The sequence below is a fragment of the Orycteropus afer genome, unplaced genomic scaffold (assembly GCF_000298275.1).
Source record: "Orycteropus afer afer isolate SDZICR_OR568_19922 unplaced genomic scaffold, OryAfe1.0 scaffold00043, whole genome shotgun sequence".
Classification (NCBI taxonomy): Eukaryota; Metazoa; Chordata; class Mammalia; order Tubulidentata; family Orycteropodidae; genus Orycteropus; species Orycteropus afer.
The window spans coordinates 12,100,037-12,123,931 of NW_006921630.1; the positions used below are offsets into that span (position 1 = coordinate 12,100,037).

The 23,895-nt window shown below is 43.5% G+C and overlaps 1 protein-coding gene across 1 annotated transcript in view; it reads right to left on the bottom strand.

The window, feature by feature from the left end:
• The window catches only part of NCF2 (neutrophil cytosolic factor 2), a 48,747-nt gene that overhangs the window by 18,594 nt on the left and 6,258 nt on the right, over positions 1-23,895 (bottom strand). The window contains exons 2-6 of the mRNA XM_042780513.1: positions 22,007-22,089; positions 11,179-11,287; positions 5,135-5,269; positions 2,251-2,358; positions 705-764 (exon numbers count right to left, since the gene is read on the bottom strand). Coding sequence (XP_042636447.1) covers positions 705-764; positions 2,251-2,358; positions 5,135-5,269; positions 11,179-11,287; positions 22,007-22,089 — 495 coding nt within the window. The remainder of the gene's footprint in view (positions 1-704; positions 765-2,250; positions 2,359-5,134; positions 5,270-11,178; positions 11,288-22,006; positions 22,090-23,895) is intronic.

Here is a 23,895-nt window from a genome sequence, read left to right on the forward strand (position 1 = left end):
TCCGAGGCAGTATCACTACGGAAGTAGATTGCCCAATCTTCCTTCCAAGGAGTGGCTGGTGGGTTTGAACTTCCAGTCTTCTGGTTAGCAGTCAAATGCCTTAGACACTACACCACCAGAGTTCCCATAGCCTGCTTTATTTTCTTCCCTTCTCAAAGAAGCTTTGCCTTTGTATTTCTAGACCCCTTGTCATTCAGTCCATCTGGGACCACCTCTCTGAACCCAGCTTGGGAGGAAGAATGGTTCACCCTGAGATTCTAGCCTGTATTCTTGAGGGAGACCCCTGCAATACAATGGCAGACGCCAGGAGTGAAGACAGCCCACGGCCTCAGGCCCCATAGGACACCCCTCCTAACCCATGACTAAGAAGAAGCATCATGAAAAGACTTTCACAGTTTGCATTTCAATCTTCTGAGAGAATGGTCAAGACTTCAGGAAAGCCAGTAAACAGACATTCTCTTACAACATAGAGAAGTGAAGCAGATGGTAAGTTTCACAGCACTTGAAGTTAAGCCTGAAACCACCTATTCTTCTGCCCACCATGGAGCCTGGGTCTGAGGAGAGGCAGGCAGACACTCTCAGAGAGTCCAGTTAAAGGAGCCTTTAAAAGAAAGCAGGTTATCACAAATATTCTCCCCCAGCTTGGGTGTTCCGTGGAGAGTTCTGGAGACCAAGATCCAAGGAGAAAGATAGGACTATCTCACCTGTGGTTGCAGAGGGGCAAATCCAGAGAAACTGTCTTGATCCACTACAGATGCTACCACCTAAAATCAAGAAAGGAGAGTGTGAGGACTCCGCTCCTTCTGTGGTTTTTCCAAAAATTCTTTTCTTTCTCACACCCTGTCCGTTCTCATTTGACTCATTCCAGAAGTGGATATTTGGCTAAGGACTGGATAGATTACTAACCCTCTCAGTTGCAAGTTCCAGCAACTGAAGGAACAAGTACTCATCCCTACCCTCTGCTAACCCAGGCTCTCCTGGCCTCTGTTTCTATGCCCAACTGGCTACCCAACAAGTAGGCAACACAAGCCTTCCAAGTGTGCCTGTCAAGGGCAATTTGGGAAGGGGTATTTCCTGGCTCTTGACTCACTTTGGACCACTTTTGAAAGGATTTAAGACCAGGTTTCAGAAGTGCAGTTTAAGCAGTCTAATCATAAGACTGTGTAAGTGGGGAGAGACTTCTCAAAACAGTAAGGGGTGGAGATCCTGGACAGAGTGAGAGAATAATGTAGAAAAAAACTCAAAATCATAAAGAACACCCAGGTTTATGGTCTGATAGAGTCTGGTGAGACCCCCCAAGTATATGGCCTCTAGCTACCCTTCAGGTCTGGAACTGAACTCACGCCCATGGCTTCCAGCCAAACAATAGACAGGCATATAGGGTGAACATTCACATCAGGTAGATACACTCCCTAGGAACTCTGGTAGTGTAGTACCTAAGGCACTTGACCGCTAACCAGAAGGCTGCAAGTTCAAACCCACCAGTACTCCTTGAAAGGAATATGAGGCAATCTGCTTCCATAGCGATACTGCTTTGGAAACCCAAGGAAGGGTCGCTATGAGTCGGATCCAACTCTATGGCAGTGAGTTTTTTAGATACACTCCTTAGAACCAACAATCCTGGGAGAACAGAGAGGCAGAATTTGCACAGGGAGATAGCTCAGGGGGCAGGAATGCATAGGAAAGAAGGACACAGGGAAGAGATAACCACAGGGAGGACGTGGGAAGAGAGCTGTTACACTGTGGGGAACTGCAATCAATGTCATGAAACAAAATGTATATGAATTGCTGTGGGGAAAATGAATTTGCTCTGTAAAATTTTACCCAAACCACAATAAAAAGCAAACAGAAAACAAACAAAAAAACAGCGAGAAGTGAACTACAAGGAGTATTAACCCAAGAGGATCCCCGCCGGTGCTTTTCCCTGACATGGCCTCTCCCCGTTTAGTGAGCTCCTCAGAGCTGTGTTTTCTTTTCAACTGGCTCAGTCCCCAACACTCAGCATCTTGGGAGTAGCCCTGTGGCTCTTGCCCAGGATTAGGCTGGAAAGAAGAAATGAGAGGAGCTGGGAGAAAACAAACTAAAAGTGTTCACCCTTCTTTCAGCAAGACCTTGACAGTGTATACAAGCCTCTGTCTACCTTCCCAGGAACAGAACCATGAGGGGTAACCCCTTCCCAAGAATCCTTCCCCACTTGCCTGTACGGCCCACCCACAGGAGATTCAGGAGAAGCTCAGTGCTCCCACCTACCGTGGCTTTTCCCAGGTAATCCTTCTTGGCTAACTGAGCCACCTGTCTCTCATTTGGTCGAAACAGCCTGCCCACGGGGATCACCACTGGCTCATACAGCTTCTGCTTCTGTAACACAGAACACAGGGGAGCTCTGGTAGCGTAGTGCCTAAGGCACTTGACTGCTAACCAGAAGGCTGGCGGTTCAAACCCACCAGCCACTCCTTGGAAGGAAGGTTGGGCAATCTACTTCCATAGTGATACTGCCTCGGAAACCCAAGGAGGGGTCACTATGAGTCGGGTCTGACTTGACGGCACATAACAACAATAACACAGAACACATAGTATCCCCTCATCTGCAAAATTGGGGTGATAATACTTGTTCTGCCTCCTTCACTGAATGGATTCAAGAATCAAATGAGGTACCCTCAAAAAGCACTTTTTCTAAATTTAAGATCAATATATTTTTTTTTAATTTTTCAGTTTTTCTTAATATAACCCACGAACATAGATTAAATAGCTGGTTTTAAATTATTATTTTAACGTTCTATGTTTTGTCTTCCAAGAGATATATTGATATTATTGTTTAGTTTTGCAGATGGATTTGGATGAATTATTTAGATTTAATGCTATTTACAACTGCTTTTGGTACTCACCTGAGTAATCTTAAAATTTTAAAATTCTTTTCCTTTGTGTGTGTGGTAAAATACACAACATAAAACTTAACATTTTAACCATTTTTAAGTGTATGATCCAGTTGTAGTTCTTGTTGTTATGTGCCGTCTAGTGGGACCCGACTCATAGCGACCCCTATGATCCAGTGGCATTAAGGAATTCACAGTGTGTGTAACTGTTATCATTATCTGTTTCCAGAACTTTGCATTGTCCCAAATAGAAACTCTGTGCCCATTCCCTGGTAATCTCTAGTCTACTTTCTGTCTCTCTGGATTTTCCTATTGTAGATACCTCATATAGGTGGAATCATGTAATATCTGTTTTTTGGTGTCTGGCTCATTTCATTCAGCATAATGTTTTCTCAAGTTTGATTTTGTTACTATTATTCTAGGGCCTCTATGGTAGGAATAGTTGTTTCAATATTACTTTAAGTTCAGAGGCTATGTGAACATCTGGCAGTGTTATTTGCCTGGCACCATCTTTTCCTTGGGGATCGATCCCTCTCCCATCCATGTGCCTCAGCTGGGGCTCTCCTCATAGAGGGCACCATGACAGTGCTCCCTTGGGACTGGTGTTTGCTGATGTGAACAGGCACAGAAAGACTGACATGAGTCCCTTTGTTCCTGGTGTTCTAAAAATATGGTTCTAACAAAATTCAAAAATACAAAAATGATCAGAATTACTGGTCAGATAGAGACTGGCGGAACACCTGAGACCATGGCCCTGGGTTATTCTTTGGGCCTGGAACTAGACCCATTTCCATGCATTGGCTTTCAGTCCAACAGTAGAAAGACCTAGAAGCAGAACATCTACCCCAGGGAGATGCACCCACATACCTTAGCATGATAATTAAGGTTATGTGTCAATGTGGCTGGACCTGGTGTTAAGTGGCTGGGCAGATGGATTTCCCATGACAACACTGGTAACCAGCTCCAGTGGTGGAATCTACTGGAGCAGCTGAGTAACTCCCTTAGGGATGTGGTCTGCTTCCAGTATATAAGGAGAAGCTTTGAGAAAAGTCTTGACAGCTTTTGGCAGGCTTGGACCCAGCATTTGGCCGAGTCTTCATCTCTATGGCCTGCCATGTCTGCTGATCTTGGGACTGGAAATGGACTTGAATTAGTGGCCTGCTGTGTTGTTTGATAATCTTGGGACTGTGCTATTGTACTCGTCAGCCTTGGGTTTGTCAGCTTCAGCAGCCAGCAGCTGCCAGAGTTAAGAGAAGCCTCTAGCTTCAGTGGGCTGGGAACAAGAGGCAGTGCTGAAGCCCAAGGTTAAGGGACTTTCACTCAGTCCCTAGAGCTGGCACTTTGAACTCAGACTTCTAGCCTCCTGAACTGCAAGGGATAAACTCGTTTGTTCAAACCAATCCACCTGTAGTATTTTCTGTTCCGGTGGCACTAGAGGACCCAAACACCTAGGGAAATGTACCCCTTGGATCAATCAACCATGAGACATCAGAAGGGCAGCACTCACATAGAGGGAAGTCTGGACAGACAGGAATGTGTAGATAAGAAGGGCAAAGGGAAAGGGGAGTCACAGCAAAGGGAGCTTTTTATGGTTGGGGATTGTAATTGGGCCCTGAAACCAAATGTGCATGAACTGTTGAAAGTAAAAAAATCTGCTTTGTAAATTTACACCCAAATCACAATAAAAAATTTTAAAAATAAATAAGTAAATAATTCTAACTTTATTCCCAAACATGCTTAGGCAAACCCTGGGTCATTTTCACCATTCATTCATATAATCGGTACATTTTTACTGAGAGGCTGTATATCCTGGCATTGTTTGAGGCTGTGAGTACTCAAAGGTATCAAGCAGAGCCTCAAAGTGTTTAGAGGCTGCTCAGTGCCACTCCAGCCTCCAACATCCTCTCCCTCCATGCTGACTCTGAGACCCATTCTAAGAGCAGTGTGATACAGAGGTTCTGCTTCTCAACACTTCACATAGTAAAGATCTTAATGGAACCATATCCAAAGGTATTCCCTAAAATTAAAGTACCAATGTTGTGGGTAGAAAGTGGTGACAGTTGCACAACAGTGTAAATATAATTATTGCCACCAAATTACAAATTTTACACTTAAAATAATTGAAATGGCAAACTTTATGTTATATATATTTTATTTTATAACATTTTAAAAAGCACAATGTTGTCGTTTCTCCCGTCACATGTGCACTGAAACAAACACAAATCCAAAGACATCCTCTCACCTCCCCATATAATACTTACCCAGACAGATTCCATGGCTTTGTCGATTTTGGAATGTCTGGGCTCAGACTTCATGCTCATGGCCAATGCTAAATGTTCTTCAGCCTTTTTCCACTCCTCCTTTTTGGCATACATGAACGCAATGTTATATAGCACCTAGAAAAGCACAGGTCACAACATAAGACAGAACTACTTCAAATCGAGGTACCAGGAATACTTCCATGTACACTCCTGGGATATTGTCTGGTGACATTTCTCCCTTTCCCAGTTCTCCTGGGAATATCTAAAATATAGTACAATTGGTTTTACATCAAACATGGTGCTAAGCAAACATCATGCAATGCATAAATCCAATAATGTGTGCATTTTATCAACAACTATGTAAATCAAGAGAGGACAAGATTGATTATGTTGTTTTAGTATTGAGAAGGGTGACTCCTCAAGGTCTCTTGAAGAGGCAGAGACAGAGCCAGGAATTAAATGCCTAGGCTCGTGGCCTCCCAGTCCAGCTTCTGCCATGAGCCTAGGCTACAACACTGGACAGATAAGGGCTAGGGAGAGGGTTCCAGATGCATTGTTCTGCGCCAGACCAACATGTGCCTGGAACACTGAGTAACAAGATTGTCACATAGTGCTGGGATGAGGAAACTCTCTGGGCAAAGTCCAGGGGAGTTGGAAAGAGACTCAGCTCAAAACCCAGAAAAGTGCTTCACTGAGGCAGGAAAGGGATAGAAAATCAACAACATTCTAGGTCTTGGAATAGTAAGTTTCCAGGATTTGAGCTGAGTGGTAGGTTCATGAGTTTGTTTTATTATTTTATTATTATGCTTTATAACATATATATATATAATAAAATAATCTTTTATGTATATCAATAAGTAAAAAAAGGACTACTAGGGACTAAAAGAGAGCTCTGGTGACATAGTAGATAAGGCATTTGGCTGCTAACCAAAAGGTCAGCAGTTCAAACCCACCAGCTGCTCCACAGAAGGAAGATGGGATGATCTACTTCAGTAAAGATTTAAAGCCTCGGAAACCCAATGGGGGTCATTATGAGTCAGAACTGACTCAGTGGCAGTGAGTGGTTTGTTTTTTTTTTTTGACTGAAAGTTAAAAAGACTCTCAAACATAGAAGGAAGAGCAGCAGGAGCAGAAGAAAAGCAACAAGATGGCAGCTAAGCCAAAGGGCTGACTTCCTTTTTCCTGACATTAAAAGATTCGGTTCTTATGACTCTCCCGCACCATGGGTGAGGAATGGGTTGCAAAGCCAGCAGCTGCTGCAAGCTTTTCATAGATAGAAAGTAGAGGAGTCATAGCCTGATGCCATAGGTAGTGTGTGGCATGTCACACCTTGGACCACGGACCTCGGACAGGAGAAACAACCGGTCAACTGAGGCGAAACTACAGAAAGGGGTTGCTGGCCCTTCCAAGCTATACCAGCACAGTGGGTGGGTTAAGAGCACAGGCTCTCTGAGATGTTTCCTAGCTGGGTGACCTCAGTTTTATCCTCTATGAAATGGTAACAATAATGTTTCCTAGCTCAGGATTGCTTTAATAAATAGATGAAATAATTCATATAAAACACTGAGTTCGATTGAATGGCATATAATGGGTGCTCAATAAATACTCATTACTATTATTTCTATTACCTGCTATACTGTCTTGGGACCTATTGGCAAACTGAGCACAGAAGGGTGCTCATCCCCCAAGATCTTGCATGCCTTCCTGGGAAAATAACACATGGCTTTGGGGAAAGTGACTGGGCTGGGTTTTATAAATTGATGCCACCTAGGGATTCTTATGTTTCCAAGCACAGAGCTACTTCATAAAAGACATTGACACTCAGTCTTACTTTCTCTTCAATTACTTGCTCCGAGGAAGCCAGCTACTATGTCATGAGAACACTCAAGCAGCCTTGTAGAGAGGCCTATGTGGTGAGAAGCTGAGGCTTCCTACCAAGCAAGTGAGATGTATAAGTTGTCTTTGAAGTGGATCTTCCAGCTTCAGTCACATCTTCAGATGACTGTTGTCCTAACCAATGACTTAATTGAACCTCTGAGCCAGCATCACCCACCTATGCCACTCTTGGATTGCTAACTCACAGAAGCTGACATAATATCTATTATTTAAAACCATTACATTTTGGGATAATTTGCTTTTCAGCAATAGATAACTAATACACTTCTCCTCTAAATCAGTCTGCCCCCTACATCATGATTTGGTTCAGGGCTACATCCAGATTAAAAAAAAAAAAGTTTATCAAGGCAAGTATGGATGAGTAGCAGGACTGGTATTTCCATGGAGGTTAGTGCAATCTAGTTTGGAAGGGAAATAGTGCATTTGACGGCTAACCAAAAGGTTGGAGGTTCAAACCCACCACCACTCCATGGAAGGAAGACTGGGCAATCTACTTCCATACAGATTTACCACCTCAGAAACCCAAAGGGATCACTATAAGTCAGAATCAACTCAATGGCAGTGAGTTTGGTTTTTTGTTTTTTTTTTTAAAGGGAGACAGTGGCGGCATGGAGCAAGATGCAAAAGTGGAGATCAAGACTCACTTCCAGGCCTGTTTCTGAGACTCCAGTGAGTTGCTGCTTCCCGCATACACCCTTATCTTCAGCAACCCACCCCAACCATATGTGCAGAAGAAACTCAAGGCCATTTGTCATTGTTATTAGGTGTCATTGAATTGGTTTTAATTCATAGCAACCCTATGTACAATAGAATGAAACACTGACTGGTCCTGTGCCACAATCCTTGCTATCTGTGAGCCCATCATTGCAGCTACTGTGTCAATCCATCTCATTGAGGGTCTTCCCCTTTTTCGCTGATCCTCCACCTTACCAAGCATGATATCCTTCTCCAAGGAATGGTCCCTTCTGACAACATGACCAAAGCAGGTGAGATGAAGTCTGGCCATTCTTGCTTCTAAGGAGCATTCCAGCAGCACTTCTTCCAGGACATATTTGTTCATGGCATTTTCAGTATTCATCACCAACACCACAATTCAAATGCATCAATTCTTCTTTGATCTTCCTTAACATTGTCCAGCTGTCACATGCACATGAGATGATTGAAAATGCCATGGCTTGGGTTAGGCACACTTTAGTCTTCAGAGTGACATCTTTGCTCTTCAGCACTTTAAAGAGGTCCCCTGCAGCAGATTTGCCCAATGCAATATGACTTCTGATTCCTTGACTGCAGCTTCTGTGAGTGTTGATTGTGGCTCCACATAAAATGAAATCTTTGACAACTTCAATCTTTTCTCCATGTATCATGATGCTGCTATTGGTCTAGTTGTTAACAAGGCTGTGCTCTTTACGGAAGCAGACAGCCACTGGACCAAGGCCATTTAGAACTTCTTTTTTGCTTCTTAGCTACCTTCTTTTCAGACCTTTTCCCACAACAGATTTTTATAGCTTGATGACTGAAAAAGTCTGAAACTCTTTTCAAAAAGAAGAAAAAACTCAAAGCAGAGTTATGCCAAGGTGGAAATGAGGGGTGATTATAAGTAGAGCAGTGACTAGAGGGTCTCATGTGGCAAAGAGGCCCTTTGTTGTTGTAAGGTGCCATCGAGTCAATTCTGATTCATAGTGACCTTATGTGACAGGAGAACAGCACCACAGGGATTTCTTGGCTATAATCTTGACAAAAGCAAACCACCAGTTCTTTCTTCCATGGAGCCACTGGGTGGATTCAAACCACCAATCTTTTGCTTAGCAGCTCAGTAAAACAGCCTCACTCCCAAAGGCATCCATACAGCCCATATTTCCTGCCCCACAAGTCATTTCAGTCCTACTACAGGGAGAAAATTTCTTCCATGGAATATTCTCTATTGCATGCCTCTCTCACGTGATCCTGTCTCTAAAGCCAGCTAGCTCTTCCCCCAACCCTTTAATGCATATAAGTGGTTCTCAACCTGGGACAACTGACAACATGTAGAGATGTTTTAATTCATTACACTGGGAGGATCTAGTGATTAGAGGCCAGGGATACTGCTAAACATTGTACAGTGCACAAGACAGACCCCTACAGCAATGAATCACCTGATCCAACATGTCAATAGTGCCATGGTTGAGAAGCCTCCTCTAGAAGCTGGCCAAATGTCACCTGCTTCCTGCCACAAAGCCTCATTTCCTAGACTATGAGAAATGAAGTCATTTGCTTGGCTTGCTGCAGGGCTGAGACGGAGACACATCCCCAGGGACCTAGGCAGCTGCAGACTTTATTTTTAGTCCCGAGCAACCCTGGAAACACTTGGCTTCTCTTGCCTGAGAAACTAAGGCAGGGGGACCTTTTTTAGAGGTTCTTCTAAATAAAGATCTGCCGTGTTTATAAGGATTTTAGTTTTTAAAACTACTGATGCATATTTGGGGGTAGGGGACAGTGGGAATGGTTGGTGGGAAAAAGTGCATGTCAATCATGTTCCTCCCTTTTGGAACTATAGAAAACAAGGGTTCTTCTATGGAAACTTTTACCTAAATTTGTGTTTGGAGTTATTCTTTGAGCAAGAGGGAACAGATTTGTGCCAAATTATCCTCACTCTCTGGGTCTCAACTGTTAGGTGTCAAGAGTAGATACTGGCAGGCTGGGGAGAGAGTGAAGGATTTATCTATTATCAACCAAGTACATGGAGTAAAGACTATTAATGGCAAGAAATGTGCTCTGTACTTGGGAAGTGAGCAAGGTTATGGTGGGTCATGCATGGACAAATGAAAACCAGCTGCCCTGGAGTCTGTTCAGACTCACGGAGACCCCATGTGTGTCAGAGTAGAACTGTGCTCCATGGAGTTTTCAATGGCTGTCATCTTTTGGACATAGATTGCTGGGCTTTCTCCCAAGGTGCCTCTGTGTGGGCTTGTACGGCTAACCTTTCAGTTAGTAGTCAAGGACCCAGAGAGTCCTCCTAGATGGATCCCATTAGTCCATTACTGTCAAGTCAAGTCTGACTCATAGTGACCCTACAGGAGAGAATAGAACTGCCTTGTAGGGTTTACAAGGCTGTGATCTTAACAGAAGCAGACAGCCACATCTTTCTCCCATGGAGCAGCTGGTGGGTTAGAACTGCCAACCTTTTGCTCAGCAGTCAAGTACTTAACCACTGAGCCACCAAGGCTCCTCCTGGATGGATAGTGAACACATAATTTGGGGTTTCATAGTATAATGCTAAGTAAATAAATTGTCATGAATTGACCTTGACTGAGCCATGATTCTCAGTGCTTTGGCAGTTAAGCAGTGATGTAATTTGGCAGTTATGTGATGATGGAATTATCCTCCATGATGTGATCAGCCAATCTCTGTAAAGGGTTTAGAGTGAGATGCAACAGCCTTAATCAGATCACAGACCAGATGCTATGTAATGGTAGTTTCCCGGTGTATGGCCTGCATCACCTTTTATCTTACAAGAGATAAAAGGAGAGAGAAATTAGCAGAGAAGGAGGGACCTGACTAACTGGGAGCAGAGCACATCCTTTGGATCCAGGGTGCCTGCACTGAAAACCTCAAGACCCAAGGGAAGACTGATGTGAAGACATGGAGATCTCTAAGGAATGCCAGGCCTACAGATGTTGAAAAGAGACAATGACCTTTATACAGAGCCAACAGAGAGAGAAAGACTTCCCCTAGAGCTGGCATCCTGAATTTGGACTTTTAGCCTCCTAAACAGTGAGAGAATAAATTTCTGTTTGTTAAAGCCATCCACTTGTGGTATTTCTGCTACAGCAGTACTAGCTAAGACGTAAGTCAACTGAATAACCAAACAAAGCATGCAAATTGTGATGAATACTTCCACAGGCCAACATACAGGTGTTCAATCTCCTCTCCGCTCCCTTTGCTCATTTATGCATGGTCCTTAGAGCCTCCTACTCATGAATGCATGCCCTCAGGTAACTGGTGACTTCATAGGGAACCTGAAGTCATCCATGGGAGCCTCTTCTTAAGGGAAAATCTGCATCCCAAACCACAGGAAGTGAATGACTTTTCCAGGTTCTTAGAGTGTCAAAAGATAGCCAGCTACCTGACCATCACCCAGGGTGCACTCCTGCCTAGCCTGCCCTCCTTACCTCGCAGGCAAATAGCTTGAACTGCAGTCCCAGGATCTTGTAGTCTATCAGTTGATTCCCTCGAAGCTTCGTCAAGGCCTCTTTCAGATCTTTAATAGCTAAATCATATCTGCAGGACAGAGAGAGAAAACAAAAGAGTCTAGGGTATAGCACCTGCTTCTCCCCTTCCCATCTATCCCATGGAAACATAAACCTTTCCAATGCCTTTTGACCTTGCTAAAAAAATCAAAGCATAAATAAATTGAAGTATATAAGGTTTATTGAGCAGTTATTCTGTGTGCATACAGGAAGACTTTTTTTTTTTTTTTTTAATGGCTCAATGCAGCTAGTTTCGATGAGGATTTTAAGGAGAAAATGGGGAAATGGTGTAAAATTAACTATGGGCTTAGTCTCAACAGGATTGATGCCCCTTGTATGAGATCAGCTGAAGTCAGGTATTAGGTAGTCTCTGTGACCCTGTTCATTTCCACAAATCCTCAAGTGCTGTCCCAAGTTTTTTAAAATAATAAAGATAGGGAATTCCAAAGATTATCTCCCAAAAAGCAAGGGAAATTCCCTAAAGTTGATTTCTTTGCACAAGATAAGCCCTGAGCTAGTTAATGGTAACAGATGTCTTTGTTACTATGGAGAATCTGGTTTATGGTCACTGGTTTATGGGTGCTGCAGTACACTGAATTACTTAATATGGCTCTTCCAGCCACAGTCTTTGTAACTCCCACCAAATGATTGGGTGAGATTATGCAAATGAAGTACTTGTGGCCCACCAAAGGAATTTCACAGCTTGCTAGTAATGTAAATAGGGCATATGCACCCTTGTGGGGGTGGGACCACACAAATAAGGTGAATGAAACTCTAATGAGAATATTTGTCAGTTTTGCCATCCCATTAGGCTTAAAAGAAAGTCCATCTCAGAGCAAATGGGAGGGAGTGGAATTTCCCTACCACCAAGAAAGAAGAGCCAGGAATGGAGTGCATCCTATAGACCCAGGGTCTCTGTGCTGAGAATCTCCTACACCCAAGAGACAGAGAAAAAGAGAGAGCTGTAACACTGGAAGATGAGGAGAGACGGTGAAGGATGGTGAGAAGCATAGCAAAGAAATGGTGACAGCAGATGTAGCAGAACCAGGAGAGCATCAGGAGACTGGGGGGAGACCAGCAGGAAACAGTGCAATGGAGCAAGAAAGTTGAGTACTTTTGGGCAGACTTCCTGGCAGAGCAATGTGCCTCCAGGCAGAGTTAAGAGAGCTTTGTAACACTTGCCTGAGCAGAGCAAAGGCCAGACCAGCACAGCAGGCTTCTGGGGGGTGGGGGACTCTAAGAACCAGAGAGAGGTCTGCCTTCAGCACAACTGAGAAGAAATTGTCCTGGTTGGAGAAAGGAGGTATGTCTGACCTCCACCTCATAGGACTCAGCCAGGGACTGGTGATGCTGATGATGATTCTGCCCCCTTGAGAAGTTACAGGAGGTCAGAGATGCCCCCACACCATTTTCACAGGTGCATCTCACATTGGTCAGTGACTTTTGTGATTGTTCCTGTACACTCAAAGAAATCTGTCAATTCTTGTTCCTCATTTTCTCTCATTTAACAAGCTGCACTCATTTCTCACTAACCTGAGTTCCAGTATTCCAGAGAATGAAATATGCACTGTGCCCCATGAGAGGTACGTCACAGGCATCCTGAGCCCCCTGCCTTTGACCATACACAGCTCCTACCTCTTCACAGCCTGGCTTGTTGCTTTCAAATAGCACACATCATTCTCTCTGGTGAGCTCTACGCAGAGGAAGCACCTGTCCGCCCCTGTGCTCCTTCCAAATCTCAAGAGAGGTGGTGTTAGACTGATTAAAGCACTCCTCACCCTTCACTGTGAGGCCAGGCCAGCCTGACTTAGCTCTGAGGCTCCCCTTCTCACAGCTACTGACATTGCCCTCCTGCCCACAGCCTTCTCCTTTGGCTTCTTCTTTTTTGGACATTTAGTGTGCATGTGTGTGTGTGTGTGTGTGTGTGGTAAATATATACATAACAAACATTTGCAAATTCAACAAGTTTTACCTGGATAATCCAGTGACATTGCCTATGTTCTTCATGCTGTGCAACCATCATATTGTCCTTTTCTAAATTATTCCACCACCTTGAACAGAAACTCAGTGCCCCCTAAGCAGTGACTCCCCTTTCTCCATCGCTCTTGGTAACCACTGATAAACTTGGGTCCCTATGCATTTCCCTATTTCATATAAGTGAGATCATGTAATATTTATTCTATTGTGTCTGACTTATTTCAGTCAGCATAATATTTTCAAGTTTCATCAAGTTGTAGATATCAGGACCCTCTGACTTCTTTTGAATCCAATTTACCACTTAGTTTTGAGGCTTTCTTAATATTCCTCCCACCTCTCCCCCAGCACAACACACACACACTTAGGGGAAAGAAAAAGGGAGGAAAAACTAAAGAAGAAACCAACACCTAAGGCATGGAACATTCCTAATGCCCCCCCGGCACTGCCCTGTGCTCTGTGGGGTTGGCATTGCCCTGATTGGCTCAAGATGTGTCAAGGCTGCTGTCACTAGATTTGTATTCAAGTATGGAGGCAACCACATCTAAGGCCCACCAGGATGTGGGCAGGGCCTGGACACATGTTTTGAGGAAGCTGGCCCCAGCCTTGACCAGCTCAGCCTCCAGAGATCCTGGTGGGAGTGAGGCAACACTGGACCGCAGGCATGGGAACAGCAAAAGTCAAGTTCCCCCTACTCAGTTCTTGGCCTGGTCTTTCCTATTTGGGTAACTGGACCAAAAATCCCCAGGCCACTCTCAGACCCAGAGCTGCTAACAGGGGCTTCTTTTGGAGATGAACCTGGGATTTGGACACAGACTGGCAGGCTCCTCAAGGGGCCAGATCCACCAGCCCGACAGTAATGGGAGACACTAGCAGGCTGCCTCCCTGGCCTCAGGTTCTACATCCATAGTATGAGGGTGTGTGATACAAAGATGAGGACATTGCTGGTCCAGTTGGTAGAATTCTTGCCTTTCATGTAGGAGACCCAGGTTCTATTCCCAGCCAGTACACCTCATGTATAGCTAGCTAGTCCCAATCTGTCAGTGGAGGCTTGCATGTTGCTATGCAGCTGAACAGATTTCAGGAGAGCTTCCAAACTAAGATTAGGAAGAGATGCCCAGGTGGTCTGCTTCTGAAAATCATCCATAAATTGGCAACTTAGTAGCTCCCCAGAAGCTAACAACAACAAAATAATATGAGGAGCTTGACCTGAGTCTTGGCTCTGCACTTACTATCTAGTGCCCAAGGGTAAGTAAGAGAATAATATTAGTGTGTACTTTACACAACAGGGTTTTTGTGAGGATTAAATAAAATGAAGTACTAAGATGCTTAGGATGGTGCCTAATAATAATAACTTGTTATTATTACTGTTTTATATTATTTTTTTCTAGCTCTAAAATTCTAGCAAGTATATTCATACATCATTCATTTATTCTGTGCCTACTTGAAGCTCTATACTGTACTAGGTATGAACCAGGAGATAAAGATATACAGTTGTAGAAGTTGGAACTCTGATATCAAGGAAACCTAGAGTGCTGGTTGGCCAAGAGGGCCCTAAGGAAGGTGCACCAGGTCGGTTGGGGGTATGCTGGACATTTCAGTCACCGTTTGGTTTAAAGGAACTCATGCAGCAGCAGTGGTTGTAGAAGTAAGGGGAGAAGTGGGCCTGGGTTTGAAACAGGATTGTTTTCTCTAAAGTGTTCTCGTTAATTAAAAAAAAAAAAACCACCAAACTCACTGCCGTCAAATTGCTTCAACTCATAGCGATCCCGCCTTGGGTTTCTGAGGCAGTAACAATACGGAAGTAGATTGCCCAATCTTCCTTCTGAGAAGTGGCTGGTGGATTTGAACCTCCAGCCTTCTGGTTAGCAGTCAAATGCCTTAGGCACTATGCCACCAGAGCTCCCTCTTGTTAATGAAGATGATTGTAAAACAGAAGCATGCAGGCCATTCCCAAAGAAGCAATATGCATTTAAGGCAGTGTCCAAACCTTCCAGGCACTCCTAAGAAGAAGGAGAAAGTAAGCATCACCGTTCCTTCTTTCTAAACTGGAGGGTGGGGGTGACTGGCTCCGATTAGCTAAGCCACAGTGGAGGGGGCAAACAGAAATGCAGTGTCCTATTCCTTTTGGCCCATGTGATTTCCACTGTGTTCTACAGCCTGTTTTTGAGAGAGTGAAGGTCTTCAGAGGGCATGCTTTAAGTGCCCGTCAGCATTAACCTACAAATAGGCCTTCCTCCCCATAGAGCCGTCACTAGAGCTGGTGTCATCCAACGTGATAATGCATGGTATGATTCCTGCATCGTGGACCTCCTCTTGAACCAGACAGAATCCTTAGTAACGTTTATTATCTATTTTAGTCAAATGCCTTAGGCACTGTGCCACCAGAGTAGTCACAGAATAATATGTGATAAATATAGTTGTAAACTGCTAAAAGGTAATATTTCTTAAGCCTAACCAACTATTCAAAGTGCTTCCTTTGTGTTACAAAAAGAGTAGGGTAGGAGGTTATCCCTGCTAAATGTCCACTTAAAAATATGTTTTTAAAAAGTTCTGGAGTCCCTGGGTTAATGCAATGGTTAACACTCTAGACTTCAAACAAAAGGTTAGAGGTTTGAGTCCCTTCACAGGCTTGGCAATCTAATTCTGAAAAATCAGCCATTGAAAACCTTATGGAACACAGTTTTATTTTGACACAGATGGGGTCGCCATGAGTTGGAATGGACTCTATGGCAACTGGTTGAAAAAATGCTTCTGCCATGTCTCCCAGCCTCCTTCCTTCCTGCCTCTTTCAGCATCTCCAGTGTTTACCCGAAGCTGGTCTCATGGGGAAGTCTACTTCGGCATACGCTGTTCCCCTCCATACACGGTCTGAATAAGCTCAGTAAGAAAATTCCAAAAACAGAGTTCAGTCCTGGTGCCGGCAAACAGCAGGCCCTAGGAGATGACCGACATGCTGGCAGCTCCATGTTGGGGTTCTGCTGGGCTAGCTCCAGGGCTTTCTTCACGCCCACACCAAATGACACCCTGAGAGGGCACCTTGGCTCACTGGTCCCCCAGCCCCCGCTCCGCCCAGGCAGGAGTTCACCAGCTGCAGCGGCCTCCTTGCTGGGGCTTTTCACAAGCCCCGAGCTTGAGAGGTTTTATAGTCATTTTTTAACATTCTCCTTGTAAAGATTTCTTGGTAACCACTGAGTTTTCTTATTGTTCCTATGCTTCCAGTGCCCCATGCAGCCTACACTCCAGCTGTTCCTATGCTTGTAGCCAGGGTGATGGAGATTTTCAGCAAGCTGAAAGGAGTCAGCATCAAATCCCTTTGGATGCCACAGCTGCTGCTAGGACAAAGGCTGAGGTTCATGCCCTTTCCTGTTTAAAAGTCAGCAGGGAGAAGGCTTTGATGCACTGCCTTTTTTGGTACATGGCCTTGGTACTCACCCTTATTACCATAGCCCTGATTCATAAAGCACACAGTTCTGAAGGACAATTTACAACCCACTTCCCCTTCCTGATGATAAAGCTGGGCCAGAGAGGTGAGATAGCTTGGCCACAGGTACCACTGGGACACCAACTGCCTTCTCAGAAATGGTCTCTAACTTTGTTCTGTTGCAACTTTATAATGATAAGACAGCAACCTAAAAACATATGAAAATAAAGGGAGAAAATGACTCATAATATTATTACCCTAAAACAAATCCCATTGTAATCTGAGGGAATTCCTAATCTTCTCAGTAGGAAGTCATTCCTCTAGGTCCCCATTGCACTTACTTTAAAATATTTATCTCTGTAACACTTATCCCATTCGGCCTTTCATTAGTTACTGGTGTTCATGACTTGATTTCCCTTTTATAAGTTCCTTGAAGCAGAGACTAAGGAGCTCTGGTGGCGTAGTGCCTAGGGCATTTGACTGCTAACCAGAAGGTTGGCAGTTCAAACCCACCAGCTGCTCTGCAGAAGGAAGACTGGGCAATGTACTTCTGTAAATATTTACCACCTCGGAAACTCAAAGGGATTTGGGTTTTTTTTTTTTTTTTTGAGGCAGACTATATTTTGTTCACTTTTGTTGACTTAATTCAACAAGCATTTCATCCTTCTGGTTAGCAGTCAAATGCCTTAGGCACTATGCTACCAGAGCTCCTACTATAGTGAAATACAAAAATGAGCAAGTAAAAATTTCTTCTCTCTACAAACTCACAAAGTAGTAGAGAAGACAAGTACATAAGATATCTGTCAAAGAGTAGATACAAAAAAAAACCTCACTCCCACTGAATCACTTCTGACCCATAGTGACCCTATAGGACAGAGTAGAATGCTCCATAAGGTTTTCAAGGCTGCAGGCTTTACGGAAGCAGACTGCCACATCTTTCTCCTGCGGAGCAGCTGATGGTGCTTTTCAGTTAGCAGCTGAGTGCTTTACCACTGCACCATCAGGGCCCCTTTAAAGAGGCATAAAAAGAGAGAGTATCACTGTCTTAGTGGTTGAGTGTAGTTGGTGCAAACGCAAGGAGGACGAATCAGTGTGTACGCTGGACCACAGAGGAGCAGGCAAGGGAATTTGGGCTTTATCCTGTAATAAGGTAGAGCCACTCAAAGTTCTTAAGCAGATATTTTTTTTTTTTTTTAAATGTGTTTTTTTGGTTGGTTTTTAAAAAATGACTTATTTTGTTTTGTTGTTGTTGTTGTTGAACATATGCACAGCAAAAATATACACCAATTCGAGTTTCTACATGTACAGTTTAGTGACAATCATATTCTTTGAGTTGTGCAAACCACTGTCACCCTCCTTTTCTGATCGGTTCCTCCCCCATTAGCATAAACTCACTGACCTCTAAGGTTCCTATCTAATCTTTCAAGTTACTCTTGCCAATCTGAATCCATACAGACAGTTCTTAAAAGACCACAATGCTCAAGGCTGACATTCTTTACAAGTTAAACTATTGTTTGATTTTGAGAAGACTTCAGGGGATGTTTTAGGTTCACCATTTAAAGATTATCTTAGGGCAATAGTTTTAGGGGTTCAACCAGCCTCCATGCCTCCAGAAAATCTAGAATGCACAAGAATTTGAAATTCTGTTCTACATTTTCCTCCTTTTGATCAGGATTCTTCTAGAGACTCTTTGGTCAAAGTGTTCAGTTATGGTAACCAGGCACCATCCAGTTCTTCTGATCTCCTGGCAAAGGAAGCAGTTATTCATGGAAGTAACTAGACTTCCTGTTTATTTTTAAAGTAGAGTGCTCTGGAATATGGATAGAAGGGACAAGACTAGTTACTGACAAATCAGTTAGGAAGTGACTATAATACTCCTAGTGAATAATGAGGGTCTGAATCAGAGAAGTGCTAGTGGGGATAGAGAGAAATGGAAGGATTTAAGAGATACGTAAGAGATGAACTTGACAAGATTTAGGAAGTGAGACACTCTGTTGATCACAAGTATAGACTTAAGAGCTGGCAAGCTACAGGTGGGTATCAGTGCTATGGGAGAGATGGGCTTGGAATGGATCACTAAGAGCTCACATATGGATTTTCAGGTAACACTGAACTCCATGAAATTGTATATAAAAGTCAATTGGTGCTTCAGGGAGATTGCTCAGAGGGCAGAAATACATAGGAAAGAAGGACACAGGGAAAGTAAGCACAGGAAGGAAGTAGGAAGAGAGGCTTTTACATTATCGGGATTGCAATCAAAGTCATGAAGCAAAATGTGTATGGATTGTTGTATGGTAAATGAATTTGTTTCATAAACTTTCACCTAATTCACAATAGAAAAGAAAAAAATACTGCATTGGGGTAAACTGTGGTCAATGTCATGAGACAAATTGTATGTGAACTGCTGTATGGAAAATGAATTTGCTCTGTAAATATTCACCAAATCACAATTTAAAAAAAAAAAAAGTCAATATGTTCCTGTGTGTGTTTCGTTTTTCTGGGGATAAATTCATAATTTTACCATGTAACAACCATCCACTCCTGTAAAGATTTATAGCTTGGAAACCCTCTGAAGCAGTTCTACTCTGTCCTACAGGGTTGCCATGAGTCAAAACCAAATTGACAGCACCTTGTAACAACAAGAAGCTATAGTGATAAAGGTTAGATGGTCAAGAACAGAATCTTGAGGGGACCACCAACCTCACGCTCTAGAGCCTCGTTTATATTATGTCTGTAGTCCCTATGAGGTGAAAACAGTTAATATGCTCAGCTACTAACTGAAAGGTTGGAAATTTGAGTCCAGCCAGAGTTTCCTCAAGGGAAAGTCCTGGCAATCTATTTGCTAAAACATCAGCCATTGAAAACTTTGTGGAGCATAGTTCTACTTTGACATACATGGGATTGCAGTGAGTTGTATAGTCCATTCAACAGCAACTGGTTGGTTTCTATTACTTCCACAATAGATGACTGTTGAATTAAAGATAAAGTTTGGTAGATTTTTTTCACCAGTTTAATGAATACTGATCACAGATTATTTGACTCCTGTATCTTATTCCTGGCCCTTGAGGAAAGAGCTTCTTTAGAACTCACTCGAAATCCCAGCCTTCTAGCTGCTTGCTAGTCTCTGGGACTTTTGGACAAATCTCTGGGGAGTCGTCTCTCAGGTTGTTAGAGATAATTAAAAGGATGGCCTCAGTGTTTGTCTTTTGAGATTTAAGATCACCTGCAACACTTGTGCTTGGGTCTCCCCTGCAACTTTTACACATCTAGAGAAGGGGAGAAGGGGAGAAAGGGAAGGGGAGAGGGAGAAGGAGAAGGACGGGAAGAGGGAGACAGAGACTGCTAGACAAGAGCCCTAAAATGCAATGCCTGCGTATCCTCTCTGCAATCATAGGCTTTCTCTCCCCAGACTGCCTTTGTGTCTTTTCCTGTTGCTTTTCTTCTAGGAAGACTTCACCTTCAATTCAGGTGATTGATGCACCTACATCTTGTCACTCCTCTGAGCTTCTTAGAGTTGCCCCTAGCAACAGCTGAGCACATACGCCTTTTATAGACTCTGTTTCTGACCCAATCCTAGGATCAAAGCCTTTCAAGGTGGCACAGGATCAGTGCCTCAGTGATGCACAGTCCTCTGTGGCATCGCCTCTGCCACATCCGTGCTCAGCCTCCCTGCTGCACACTCACTCACATCATGTTTAGACCATTTTCACTGCAGGAAAGTTCTTCTATAGCCTGAGCTGATTTCCTCCACCCACGCACTCTGACCAAACAGTTTCTGCAAAGGTCCAGTTTGCCTTCCTCTGAGACATTTGACATTGATGCTTAGAATATTTTTCCTTTAACATTTGTATATTGGTTATCAGGGTATTTTTTAGGGGGTGGGAATTGCAATTTACTTTCATTATGTATGTGTCTATTTACCTTTTTATAAATTAATTTACGTTGATTGCACAAATTAAAAAAAAAGGTTAAAAAAAAATAGAAACCAAGAAAACAGAAGTTCCTGCAATCCCAACACCAAGAGAACTAGTGACAACAGTTTGATCAAAGGCCTTCCAGGCTTTATTCTGTGAAACATAAATGGGATTGTGCTATGTTGTTGTTTTGTGCCATTGAGTCCATTCCAACTCATAGTGACTCTATATACTGTTTTGAAATCTGTGTTTTAAATTTAACGTCTACTGTGAACTTCTTTTCTGTATCAATATATATGCCATTTATTTATTTATTTATACAGTCACATACATATAATATAAATAATTCAAGTTCTCACCTTTGTGGCTGATCTCTATATTTCATTAAATGGATTGTGAAAACAGATTTTGCTGGAATTAAGCAAAGTATTTTTGCTTTGTTTTTACTTTTCTGTATTATGTTTACTGTCATGTGACTTTGTTCTCTTTTAATTATGGTAATATACATACAATATTACATTTGCCATTTTAACCATTTTTAAGTGTATGGGCTAGTGGCATTAGTTACACTGACAGTGTTAGCAAGATTTTAATGTGGCTTCATGGTAATCCTCATTCTCTCATAGCTCAGTACTTCAAAACAGTGCCTCTTGATGGCCAAAATATTTACATAGCACTCTGCTCAGGTACTCGGTGACTCGTCAGAGGGGGGGTGGTGAATGGGTCAGGCCAGCAGAATACCAGGCCTGTGGTGGTTACGTAGGCTCATTGCAAGCTACAACATCAATAACCAGCTGTCATTGAGTTGACTGTAATTCATGGCAACCCCCCTGTGCTTCAGAGTAGAGCTGTGCTCCATAGGGTTTTCAATGGCTGTGATCTTTCAGAAGTAGATTGCCAGGCCTTTCTTCTGAGGCACCTTTCAAAAAAAAAAAAACAACCAAACCAAACTCACTGGCAATGAGTCAATTCCAACTCATAGCAACCCCTACTGGGTTTCCAAGGCTGTGAATCTTTATGGAAGCAGATTGCCTCATCTTCTTCCTGTGCAGCAGCTGTTGGGTTTAGAACTGCTTACCTTGTGGTTAGCAGCCAAATGCCTTATGCACTATGCCACCAGAGTTCTTTTTGAGACACCTCTAGATGGACTCAAACCTCCCACCTTTTCTTAGCAGCCAAGCACATTAACCATTTGCACATTGCAGGGACTCTGAGCTATGAGACAGTTGACTTACAATCAGCACGTCAGGCCTGCCTTCTCTCACAAGTGAGGGCTTCCGCCTCACACTGACTTATTGCATAACTGCCCAGAGAAGATCCAGCCAAGCTTCCTGACAGAGGCTAGGGAGATACTTCTCAAATACCAAGTCAGCAGCCTTGGGATCCCACAGAGTTTCTCTGTAAACATCTCCAGCTTGTGCAATACTATACCACTTACTTCTCTGTCCGGTGGTAGAGCATTCCTCGTTGGAAATAAGCCACGGCCAAGTGTTTGTCTCGGTTAATGCTTTTGGTAAAGGCCTGTGGAGAGAAGGGTCCAGACAAAACAGTGAGATGCTGTGAGATGACCCAGAGGTCATCAAGGGCAGGGGAGATTATCCAATAAACAAGGTAAGCACAGGCTTACTTGTGCTTATTTATTAATCTATAGTGAACAACCATGTGAAATTGTTCACTACAGATTAGTAAGTAAGCACAAATCAATCCATGCTTACCTTGCTTATTGGGTAATAACAACACTGGTCAACGGATTGTGAGAATGGCTGGTGTTTTGAAAGTGACGGGAAGATGAGGGATTAGACAGACTGGGACAGGATGTCCTGCTTCATCACTTCCTAGTTGCCTGGCATGCAGTAAATTACCTAGTCTCCTTGAACCTTAGTTTTCTCCTCTGTAAAATGGGGATTCATATCTGCTCCCCAGATGACTAAGTTAAAATAAATGAAATAATGCATAGAAAATGCTAGCAGTAAGAGCTCAAGCGAGAAAAGAAGCACAGAGACAATGAGAAGGGCAGAAGCAGAAGAGGACAAGGACAGGTTTGATCAGTGAGCTAGAAGGCACGTGAGCAGGTGAGCTGAGAAGTGAGTGGCGGCCTGCACAGCCCTCCAAGGACCCCATGAATGTGGGAGCACACAATGGTGGCTGGCACAGCTGCTACCAGATCAGCTGCCATCCTCTGCCTGTCCCTTCTCCCTGACAATGTGTCCTTTGTCTTCATTTCCCTCAGAATCTGTGTGCTGTTTGTCCAGCCCCACCTCAGGCCTCTGAAGGGGTGGGGGCCCCCGTCCTCCCTCCAGTCAGAGGTAGGGGTGCCTTCCCCTGCTCTTGCCGACTCCAGAGCCTGTGATCTACTTAGCAGGCTGGGAGAGCATTTCAGCCACTTGTCTTTCTTCCTGTTGGTAGGATTGTGGCTGAGGCGTGTTCACCTGCCAGTCAACAGTGAGGATGACCATGGGAGGAACTGGCTCTTTAGGGAGACTGGGAGCTAGTCATTTGTCAGCCTTGCAAAGACTGACAGTGAAAGGGAAAAATGTTGTTGTTGTTGTTTTTAGGTGCCGTTGAGTTGTCTCCGACTCATAGCAACCCTGTGTACAATAGAACCGAACACTGCCTGGTCCTGTGCCAGCCTCACGATCTTTGCTGTACCTGAGCCCATCATTGCAGCCACTGTGTCAATCCATCTCATTGACAGTCTTCCTCTTTTTCGTTGATCCTCTACTTTACCAAGCATGATATCCTTCTCCAGGGAATGGTCCCTTCTGACAACATGACCAAAGGAGGTGAGATGAAGTCTAGCCATTCTCACTTCCAAAGACCATTCTGGTTGCACTTCTTCCAGGACAGATATGTTAGTTCTTTTAGCAGTCCATGGTACTTTCAGTACTCCTTGCCAGCACCACAATTCAAAACCATCAACTCTTCTTCAGTCTTCCTCATTCATTGTCCAGCTCTCACATGCATTATGAGGTGATTTAAAAGCACCATGGCTTGTGTTATGTGCACCTTAGTCTTCAAGGAGACATCTTTGCTTTTCAGCACTTTAAACAGGTCTTTTGCAGCAGATTTGTCCAGTGCAATATGTCGTCTGATGTCTTGACTGCTGCTTCCATTGGTGTTGATTATGGAAACAAGTAATATGAAATCTTTGACAACTTCAATCTTCTCTCCATTTATGGTGATGCTGTTTATTGGTCCAGAAAATGAGGATTTTCATTTTCTTTATGTTCAGGTGTAATCCATACTGCAAACTATACTCTCATCTTCACCAATAAGTGTTTCAAGTCATCCTCACTTTCAGCAAGCAAAGTTGTGTCATCTGCATAT